Below are 12,004 nucleotides of genomic sequence, written 5' to 3'. Positions count from 1 at the left end.
CAGTACCAGACTGCAAAGTTCAACAATGATGCAGCGCCTTCATCGTAAGGGGTACAAAGCAGACATGAGACCCAACTGCAAGGTTTGATGACGACGGTTCTACCAGACTGCGTGAATCGGAACCAATGCATCAAGTATTCAATGCCGATGCTTGCTTCATCCGAGAATGCGGGCCCTGCGTGGGTCCTGTAGCCAGCCTGCCCTCCATTACGGTTGGCCTGAACTTTTGATTTAGCTTGGTCCAGCGTGACCTCTAGTAATCCCTAAGCACTATATGACTCTAAGTACTACTTTTTGATTTATTCGTCTTTATTCTTTAAACTCTGGTTCTACTTTTGGGATTTTTGTTGTTTAGCCTTGCTTTACTCATACATTTAGTGTCTAGTTTTCTAAACCTGTGTGGAGTCTCTTTGCGTTGTTTTCATTGTGTTACTGTGTGTGTGTTGCATAAATACTTTACACATTGCCTCGTTAGATAAGCCTGACTGCTCTGTGCCAAGCTACCAGAGGGTGTGCACAGGTTATCTTTTAGTGTGTACCTAGCATACACTGACTAGGAATGTGGTCCCTACTTGGACAGGGTGCATACCTCTGCCAATTAGAGACCCAACTTCTAACACCCTCCTTGTTAGTTTCCACAGCCTGAGGTAGTCCAATATCAGGGAGATGGGTAGGGTACTGCGCCAAAAGTCCCCAAAGGCAGTGTCTTAGTGGGCAGTAACACCAGAGCTGCTATTGGGGTAGTACCAACTTAGAGTTGAGGTCTCAAACGAACAAAAGGAGTAGTCCTTCAAGAGGTCTCCAACCGTCCAAATCCCTTGTTCCTCTCAGAGGGCCCAGGTAAATGGGCACTGAGCAACAGCCATGCCTTCTTTGAACCACATCGATGCCCCCTTGTGGACTGCATGATGAATTCCGGATAGTCGATGTGCCTCTCTACACATCACCCAGGTAGCCCTCAGAATCAGGAGCAGTGAAGAGATCTCGAAGGCTGGGCATTTTACAGGACAATCTCTGCTTTTTATAAACATTAGATGAAACTCTTCGCTCATGTATTTAACCATGTAGTTTGTGCTTCCAAATGAATGCAGATGACATGGAAATTCACCAGTAACTAAACAAACCCTAAGGCCAAAAATTCACATAACAACCTGCCTAAAACACATCCACGAATGGACGAAGAAAAGCTTGTTTCACCTGAGCAGAACAAAACTGAAATCATGTTTTGGTAGCAATCTCTCCAATAATATCTTGGTTGTGTGACCAAGGTAACTAGAAGCTGCCCCATCCTCAGTCCAATAAGTAAAATATTCTTATGGTATGGTTTGAGGAAGATGTCTCATTTGCACCTCAGATTCCCAGAAATTGTTTAAAGCATTGATCAACTATGATGCCTAAAAGGATATCACCCCTCCTCCAGGTAAAACAGCAGATTAAACTCATTAGAACTCTGGTACTAAGGCAGAGCTTGATTACTGAAACACAATTTACACAGGAGTGTGTAAAAATGTACCAAGGAGACATAAATGAAAAGTCTAAGAGAGACTTTATTGAACAACCCCGTCCACCATCAGGCTGGGCAAACTGGCAAACATAGAATCATGCGATGCCATAATTCCACACTGGAACATAGTGCGTGAAGAGAGACTATGTCACACTTCTTCCTTCTTATATTTGAAATACATTTAACAAAGACATAAGTTCAAAAAAACAACCCATACACCTTTCTCCCAACAAAATAAACAAATAAAGAAAAGAAACTGTGTAAAATCTTACAAAACCCAGAGTGTACATCAGTTTCTCACAACATCATCTAAATAACTTGGGATTTTACTGATTCTGGCACTCTTGCGAGTAGACTCACATTCTAAAGAAAGAGAGACTCTATCACCAGACTCTGATTCATTAGTGTTGCAATTAGGCCTAAAATGAACAACACAACTGTGGTTCCAGATGCGACCATCATTGGTTTTTACTGCATTCTTCAAAAAGTTTAACCACCCTCTTTACAGGAGTGAACTTTGACCAATTCTGACAACAGGAGGTTTGACTTTAACTTTATCTACAACATTAAACTTAACAACCTTACAAGATTTACGAGCATCAAAATACATTTTCCTTTTCCTTTGTAGCGTTAGTTCTTTGTCCCTCTATTCACCAACACTATTGTCCTTTAGACCTTTATCCAGAGCCATTCACCCTGGACACAAAATAGTATTTGGAGATCTTCCTTTGAATAATTCAAAAGGTGTCTTCCCAGTTGAAGAGTGAGGCGTGAATCTGTATGCAGATATATGATTTTGTAATTCATCTCTCCAGTTCAAGCTGTTGACTCTCGCCAGTTGAATGTTTTCCTTTAAGGTTTTGTTCAACCTTTCAATAGGTCCAGTAGATTCTGGATGATATAATTACATTTTCTTGTGTTCTATGCCACATCTCACCAAATAATCCTCCATCTCATGAGAACAAAATTGTGGTCCATTTTCCGACAGCAGTGAAGTAGGAAAGCTTTCAGGCTTGAAGAAGGAATCAAAAAACTTGATTATACATTGTGTTGTGAGGTCTCTCACTGAACTCACCTCAACCCAGCGAGAATACAGATCTAACACAATCAAGTAAGGTGTTTGGTACGTGCCATGGAGAGGACATACGATGTCTATTGCTACTTCATCCCAAGGACACATAGGTAGTGTCCTGCAAATCATGGGAAGATGACTTGGTTTAAGAATTTTGTCACTCACATGGCAGGGAACACAATCATGCACCGCTCGTTCAACCATGAGATCTAAACCAGGCCAACAGAAATCTTGTCTAATAAGTCCTTTAGTTTTAGAAACACCCATGTGTCCTTCATGTGCCATCTGGACAATGTTGTTTCCCAAACTCTATGGTGGAACAAGCATAGTACCTCTGGTCAACATGCCATCAACAACAGCTGGTTCATTAGACACCAATGACCATGGTTTCACAAGTTTTTATTCCTTGTCTTGAGACAACAACTCAATTACTCCTAGTATTTCAGCATCATTCTTTAATTCCTCCTTACATTCCTTTTCTTTTATCACTCCTAAAGTGACATCACACACATGTACATCAAACTCATCCTCTATTCCCTACTCACAGGAGAGATCCTTAGACTCCATGGTGTCCACTAAATGTGAAAGACAGTCAGCAGACACATTTGAACTCCCAGGAATATATTCAAATACAAAATTATACTCCTGCAACGATATAACCCACCTCCTAATTCTAGAGGAAATTGAGTCGACCTTTTTTCTCAAAAATTTCCTTGAGTGGCTTATGATCTGACCTGACTATAAAGGAAGTACCCCAAACAAAGAGCCTCTGTTTATATTACTGAGCAACTCAGCTCAGCCCCCTTCAGACATCTGGAAGCACAGGAAACCAATTGGTCACGCCCATCTCTCACTTCTAACAAAAGAGCACCCACTCCTTTTTTACTTGCATCAGTTATGATACATGTCACATCACCTGGTTTGAAAGCTTGTAAGTTTGGAGCATACCTTAAATACATTTTTACACCTAAAAACCTTTTTTTACACACCTCATCCCACACAAACTCAACATTCTTGTGCAGTAAACTCCTGAGATGTACCGTTTTATCAGCAACATTTCTTATAACTTTACTATAAAACTCAGCCATCCCCAAGAAAGAGAATAGCTCTTCCTTAGAACAAGGTTCCTTCAAATTCTCCATGGTGTCTACCAACTCCTTCTTGGGTGACACACCACTTTCAGAAATATGGTGCCCTAGATAGTCAACCTCAGTCACACCAAACGTACACTAATTGCGATGTAAAGTCAGACCAGCCTCAAGTAATCTTTCAAGTACTTTATCTACTCTACAATCATGTTCTTCAATGTTTCTCCCATATATTAACACATCATCTTGGTAACATCTGACACCTGGAATCCCTTTAATAACATCATTCATAATTCTCTAAAAAACGGAGGCGTCTGAAACTAAGCCAAAAGGCATTCTTAAGAACTTAAATGCCCCCATGGGAGTTATAAATGCAGTCAATTCTTGTGAACTCTTACAGAGCGGCACCTGGTGGTATGCTGATGCCAAGTCTAAAGTACTAAAGTAACAAGCGCCCTCTAAGGTCGAAACCCTTTCCTCAATATTTGGAAGAGGAAACTTGTCCACAACAACCTCTTTATTAAGTGCACGAAGATCTACACACAGACGAATCTCATTATTGGCCTTCCGTGCTACAACTATTGGAGCCACCCATTCTGTAGCCTCCACAGGCTCTATCACACCACTAACCAGTAATTTATCAATCTCGTTTTGAACTGCTTCCTGCACATTGATGGGAATTCTCCACACTTTTGCAGCAACAGGTTCTGCACCATGTTTTAATTTAATCCAATGGTTATAACCTTTTAGGCAACCTAAAGAGTCTTTGAACAAGCCCTCAAATTTTTCTACAAACCTGTTGTCTACATTTTCAATAGACTGCACTTACACAGGAGGTTTTCCATTAGGATTGAGAAAAACACCCAAACGTGCTTAGTGAGTCCAACTCAGTAAATTGCCTCCTTTCTCCACCACATACATTTTCACATCAGTAAATCTTCCATTGCATTCTACACAACTCATAAAATAACCTAACATTTTAATGGGAGTTCCACCATACCAGTAGGCCTTACATCAGATTTTAACAATTTAATCTTACTCATGAAATTTATTTTAAACTCCTCCTTGGATATGAACATGAGATGGGAGCACAAGTCAAATTTCATTTTAACTTTTACATCTCCCACCTTCACCCACTCCGAAGGATGTTCCACTTCACACTCATTTACTTGTAAAGAAACTTCTCTCACCTCAGTTCTACTATCAGTCTTGTTATGAAAACGACAATTCTTTGTGAAATTACCTCTTCTCCCACATTAACTACAAACTACTTTAAGTGCTGGACACTCTCTTGCATTCGCTTTGTGTCCAACCTTACCACAGTGATAACATGTTCCTTGAAATATCATCATAGCTTTTTTTCATAATGAGAACTCACAATTTTGTTTTCTACCTCTCTACTTTTGTTGATTTTTGATTTTTGTATGGCCTGACATATCACCTCTTCCACTTTCTCTGGTGGACTAGGTGTTTTTCCCACCTTACTCAATTCACTTACACATTTGAGCATATGTTCCACACTTTTCCAAGTTAACATCACCTCATCTAAAGGTGGTTCATCCTTTAACCAAAGCTCTTCTTTTATCTTATCACTACTACACCTTAAAACAAATTGGTCACGTATTCTCTCTTCCACCAGTTCCCCAAATTTGTTGCTGGAAGCTAACTTCCGTAGAGCTGTCACAAATTCCTCCACAGTTTGTTCTTTTCCTTGTTCTCTCAACCCAAAGTAATACCACTCCATGATGGTGCTTACCTTGGGCAAGTAATGCAAATATAATTGTTTGATGCAAATCTCATATTTGTTCAACCCCCTTTGTACTTCTGGGCTCAACTGTGGTAGATTCTCAAGATCCTCTTGCCCTTCTCCTCCTAGACAGTGCAGTAATAATGCTTGTTTCCTCTCTGCGTTTAGATTAAACCCACAAACTCTTCCATAGTTTACAAATGTTTTCCTTTATTTTTTCCATTTTACTGGGGGTTCCCCAGGATTTGACAGAAAAAAACTGAGGTGCAGTAACATTCTGCATTTTATACTTGTAAATTAACTGTTTTTCAACTCACCAAGACTAAATTCCCCCTTTTTTTTTTACAATATTTTTTTTTAAAAATACAACAAATATTCACCAACACACATAATTGCTCTATACTTTCTTTTCACAAATTACTGCAGAAGTAATGATACAACTATGCTTATTGATTTTTCAAGACTTACTCTTTTTTATACCACTTTTCACAGTCTTTCTCTTAATACACCTATTCTAAAAGAAAAAAAAAATGGTGTGCCTGTCACCGTGACGACAGGCTCAAATCTCCAGTCTTTAAATTCCTTTCAAAAGTTGAATTGCATTGGATAATTGCAAAATGATAACTTTTCCGATTTTTTATGTTCAAAATGGCCGTCGACATGTGAACGTAAACGTTAGGGCCTTTTTCAAAAGTTGGTGGAACTTGTTTCATCGAAGTACACAGAAACAGTCTTCAGGCTTGTTTCTTCAGGAAATAGAGGACATCTTGCGGTTATGTCACACTTGTGAACCGCAGGCGGGCCCCAGCGTTTCACCAAACAGCGCTACGCGTGAAATGAACCTGCAAAGCTTGCCTGCTCCTAAACGTGTCTGTGCCGCTCCGCGCCGCCTTCCATGACCTCTTGACACCAAACACTGGCCAAGGTAAGATGATGCCTCGTCTTCTCCTGCTGCTTTAGAAATCCTTACTTCTTCTTCCTCAAACATAATAATGATGTTGGGGTTGATCAGTTGTTCTCCTTGTCTCTCAGTACGCGATCGTCGCCAGTGTAAGAATGTACCAAGGAGACATAAATGATAAGTCTAAGAGAGACTTTATTGAACAACCCTATCCATCGTCAGGCTGGGCAAACTGGCATGCATAGAATCATGCGATGCCATAGTTCCACACTGGAACATAGCGCGTGAAGAAAGACTATGTCACAGAGTGCACAAGGACAACCTCTAAATAAAGTACATATAAGATGAAGCGCAGCGACTTTGTCTAAGTCTGAAGAGTTCTGATCATATCAGTCCAGCTTCCAAGGAACTTAACTATCTCCCAATGGTCCCAAAATTACGTTCAAACTTCTTTGTATAATTTTCAAATTATCGGGTTAAGGAATCGGATGCCGAGCCCAAAGTAACTACAAAAGTTAACACCACCACCTAGTCTCAGCCCCGACCTCATATCTAGCAAAGTAAATCATACTGATTAATCAAGCTCACACCCTAGGCACAAAACTTTGGATCTCGCTGAGGAAAGAAAATTTGATTTGATTAAAAAGTAACCTTTAAAGAAGCTTTTCAGAGAGGCACTCTATGCCTTCCCAGATGTCTCCGGGAGCACCATGGATTCCTAATAGGAGATAGAGCCCTTTGAAGGACAAGACTTTGCTTCTGCAGCTTGGCAAACCCCTGAAAGTGCTGTTGATTGACTCTTAACAGGACTATTTCTTGGAAATTAAATCCTTTACTTCTGACAGATCTTGTGCTATGAACTTGGGTTTGTGTTACAGTGCTTTACAAATATATCAAATAAATATACATCTGGATGCACCTCATTTGGGAATCATGGACTGTCCCTCTGAGTTTTCTGAAGAAGGTAAGTCAATACCAGGACTGCTAGTCATAGGCCGCAAGAGTGCCTTTGGACTAGGACGGTTTCTTAGCCTGCTTGTCACTGGAACGAGTAATCTTTGGCTACTTGCGGTCCAAAAGACTCATCCATGATGTTCATGAGGCAATGTGCAGAAAGATCAAGTTTCCTGGTGAGGGGTACTATGAAAATAAACAACCACTCACCTGGTACTGCTGGTTTCGCTTCTAAATCCAATTTAGAAATTCAAGAACGTTCAGAGGGAATGAACTCCAAAAGTAGAAGGCCAGTGATGAAGCAGATATAAACATGTCGTTTTGGAGAGAGTCATGTACTTTTCAGTCAGGTCAGGTATGCTCAATTCGAGGTACTGTATGGAACAAAACGTTTGTCTCAGAAGTAAAGAAGGGGCATCACACAACTTGAACCAATTGAAATTGTTCATCACTATCTTCAGTGTTGCAGATGGAGGCAGGAGAGGGTGGAAACTGGAGAGCGCACCCAAAGGACAGTGAACAAGTTAAAGTGAAGTAACACAGAGCTGTGAAGCCACATCAGATATCAAGCAGGAGAAAATGAAGGGTGTAGGAGGTAAGAGACAAATGAGGCAACAAAGCCTGTGGAAGATATGTTTCAAGGTCTAAATGTATAACTCTTGCTGTGCAAGTAATGTGGCATTCCAGTGCCTCATCCTGCAACATGAGACACTCTACAAGTCTGACGAAAGGGTTGATGGGACCTCAGTACAAAACATTTTTACAGCACCCCCCCCCCCCACCCAACAATAGACAGGAAATGTCTGAAAACATTGCAAGGCACTGCAAGGCAGTGCAAGGCATAGTAGTCAAACAGTATAAATGAGGAACAAAATAAGAAATTCAAAGCCTAGCACAACATATAGAATTTTGTGTTCTAAATAATTTATATGCACACATTTAAGAAAAGTGATCACACATATGAGCAGAAATGAGCTGAAACTTTTTAAGTGCATAAGTATAGAATGTTCTTGCATCAGCAAGCATATTTGTATATAGGTTTGGGGCATTAATAGGCATATGAGGCTATGTGCTGAAAAACATTCACGTTGAAAAGTTCTGGCACATTTTCATGAACGAAATATGGTCAAATAAAACTCAATGTCCAAAGGTGGCATATAAGGTAATGTGCTGTATTTTATCTGTAACTGAAGATTAGGACATTTCTGGACAAACATTAAAAAAAGATTCAAAATGATACTCAAAGAAAATCACAGACAAATGCAATGGACTAGGCAAAAGTTTAGCATGTATAAGTCCATCTACTCAGCATTGAATGCTAAATGCCCAAAACAAGTTATAAAAATATATTCATGCACACCAGATTACATATGTAATTAAACTGCCAGGTTAATGATGCTAAGACTAATATTTTACAGTAAAGTTTGAATGAGGTGAGGAATATGGGAAAGGTGGTGCTGGGTTATTTTTTTTATGAGTCCATATTTGTGGTGAGCTCAATATAAACAAGATACAAACTTACCAGATCCCTCAAAAAATCCCACTTTTTGGCTCCCATATCATAAAGCCCCACGCCCCCATCCATGAAACAGCAGACAGCGTGGCCAGGGGGAAGTGAGAAGGCCTGGTTCTGAGTTAGCGTTGGAGGTGGAACAGCCTCACTAGTAGAAGATGTGTGATGATTTTTGGTTGGAGAGTGTGCTGAAAAAGCTTTATATAAAGATATAAAACATATTATTGGTAAATGTGTAATACATTATAGCATAAACTAATTTTCAAAGGTCTTCGACCATCTTACAGTTTTAAAAAGCAAAAACCACTACAAATATTGAAATGAAAAATGTATATAAAGAAAAAGAAAAACACAACACAGTACAATTATAACTTTACAGAACATACTAAAAAAGCATTTTGCATGATTTTGTTTGCTGTGGTGCATACTTTTGAGGACGATATGAATGCAAATATTGTTTGTTACCTATAATACAAGACAAACCATGTTACTAATTTTAGAAACTATGTTTTGAAAATGAAATCTCAACACGTGAGCAGCATTATTATCAATTCCATACAGAAAATAAGCTTCTTTTTATGAAAACTGGCACTGTTTTGCTTTAAATAATAGGCTTCTGCCAAAGAGACAAAATGTGACAGGTGATAGCTATTGATGGTCAGCGTATTTTATTTGTTAAATTAGGTTATGATATGTTATTTTGGTAGCCATTCTACACATTAGAAGAAAACGTACTCCCGGAAATCTATGACTGATACAGACTTCCAGGAATAATCCCAGCAAATTCTGCGAAGTCCCAAAAATCAACTATAAACCAAATGGAGATTATTTTCAACTTTTTCAAGCAGGCCTTGGTGAGCCAGTCTAAACGTATTCATCAGAGCAGAGGGCTTATACAAATCTTCAAAAACTCCTTTCGACTTGTATGCAGACTTTTCACAACCATACCTTGCTTGTAGTGAAATGAGATATCAAATCAGAAACAGAAAAAGCCAGAGTAAACATACTGCATCTTTTTTACCTATTTGAAAAATACCCATTTTGCTTTAAGGCATATGCTATTGTTAAAGGTCGCGTGACTGTATTCAAATCCTGTAATGGATCCCAAAGTGCCCCGCAGTGAAAGCCCTTACTTTCGGAGCCGTACAGACGGTAACAATGCTGCATAAAGAGCGTGGAGGACAAAAATACAATATGGGAAGGAACATATGGACTCAATTCTCGTATCTTTTAATGTTTTAACAGCTTGAAGACTCGACAAGGAACGCCTATCAGGACATAGTTCAACTCCTCTGTAAATTGCAAAATCCTGATAGAATGATGCATGCTGCTCTTGTGAATGTGTTGCCTGTATTGCAGTGGCCCCCCAAGTGAAGTGGGTCTCCCTGTAATAAGAGGGGACTATCTTTTGTGACGTCACTTCCTGTTGTGACGTCACTTCCTGTGACACCATCTAACTTGGAGCGTCCCCTCACTTCTTTTTTTAGGACTTGTGCCCTGATTGTTAGTGCAAACCACACAAGATGATGGACAGAATGTTGCACAATGGCAAAACATTCACCCCCAGTCACAGATCTGGGTTTAATCCACTGATATTTTGCTCACCAAGCCACCCAAGTTCAGACATGGCCATATGCAAACCAGTCTTGACCCTGTGCCTCATGGGAACAGTCCAGCCCAAACTGCCAAGCCAAGTCTTCCTTAGACCGCAACCAAGCATCCTAGGACCGGTTTGTGGCTATCAGCCGTCTTCACCCAGGATAGCTTGACTCCAGTGGCTTAGTGAGCAAGGGACCCACTTCTTGGCATATCCTTCCCACATAGGGTATTCACCCTATGTGGGAAGGGTATGCCCAGACGTGGGTCACCTAGAGTGAGGAAACAATTAAAATAAAATAAGCGGGCACCGCGCACCCGTGCATATTTAATGTATGTGCATGGTGATGCACCACCATGGTGAAACTGGGTGCTGTGGTGCCACAGTGCAAAATAAAAGTAGTCCCTAAACAGAACAAATAAAAGCCTACAGTGTAACAAAACTGTAGAAATACCCGGAGAAGATTATAGAAAGAGCCAAAGAAAGAGCATTTAACACTCCTAGGGAAGCTCTACTAGAGACCCACAAGAAAACCCAACCAGATCAACTCATCTGTGTTACCACCTATAACTCCTCGTCCAATGATGTGAAAAAATAATCAACAAGAAATGGTCTATACTGACATTTAACAAACTGCTTTATGAAAAAACAGTGTTTTCCTTCAAAAGAAACACAATCTTGCGAGATACACTGGTTCAAACTGACACAGTCAAAACAAAAACCGTCAGTCAGCTGACACTATGGAACACTCCATCAGTCATAGGGCATTATCCATGTGGGTCATGAGTAGCGTGCCCTTTCACAGAACATACCAAAAGCCTTAGCCTGGGCCTACACTCGCCTTGAGAACAAAGAACACACACTAACTGTAATTGTGAATCAGTAGTTTACTTAATTGAATGTCCATGCAATCTATCCCATATAGGCATGTCAAGGCTTAAAGTGAAAGTTCGCATCAGCGAACACAGAAGCACAATACGACATGCGATAACGGCAACAAAACTCACAGCAGATTACAAAGAGAAACAACATAAAGACACAGAGATTAGGTGGCCAATCATTGAGAAAGTGAATGGCACCGGTAATCTTAATAAAAGTCTCCTAGAACGGGAGCAACGGTGAGTATACCGTTTGAAAACACATGAAAATAGCTTGAACAACTCCATACCATGGAGTCAACTGAAAAAAATATTTACTTACACACCACTATGTACAAACGTAAGTATGTGCGAGAGATTCGCATTACAAATAGCATCTTGCCTGTAGATATGCAACATTGATGTATATTGGAAGGGCCAGGTCACGGACATTCGCCTGGCCATTGTCGGTCCCGTCCCTCAATATTCCACCACTTGAACGGCCAGCACTACTTTATATCTACTGCACACTCCCTGCACGTCTATATGCTATTTTAAGCACTACATCAAAGGGCATTTCCCTGGTCCAATACGGCAAGTCCTTCTATAATCCATCATTTGAACTGCCAGCATTACCTTGATTAACTGCAAACTCCCTGCATGCTAAGGTGACACTTTAATACCACACCAAAGGAAAAGGAACTTTTAAATGTCATATACGCGCCAAAAACGTTATTGATACATAACGTCCATACCTAGATAGGAACAGTC

The 12,004-nt window shown here is 40.1% G+C and overlaps 1 protein-coding gene across 2 annotated transcripts in view; it reads right to left on the bottom strand.

Annotated features, from left to right (window-relative positions):
• The window catches only part of WDR17 (WD repeat domain 17), a 790,164-nt gene that overhangs the window by 542,165 nt on the left and 235,995 nt on the right, over positions 1-12,004 (bottom strand). For both annotated transcript variants that reach the window (XM_086962451.1, XM_086962452.1), the window contains exon 7: positions 8,789-8,976. In XM_086962451.1, the coding sequence (XP_086818577.1) occupies positions 8,789-8,976 (188 nt within the window). The remainder of the gene's footprint in view (positions 1-8,788; positions 8,977-12,004) is intronic.

The sequence above is a fragment of the Lissotriton vulgaris genome, chromosome 3_1 (assembly GCF_964263255.1).
Source record: "Lissotriton vulgaris chromosome 3_1, aLisVul1.2, whole genome shotgun sequence".
In the NCBI taxonomy this organism is placed as follows: Eukaryota; Metazoa; Chordata; class Amphibia; order Caudata; family Salamandridae; genus Lissotriton; species Lissotriton vulgaris.
The sequence above is the reverse complement of the archived record's forward strand: the minus strand, read 5'-3'. Positions and strand labels throughout refer to the sequence as shown.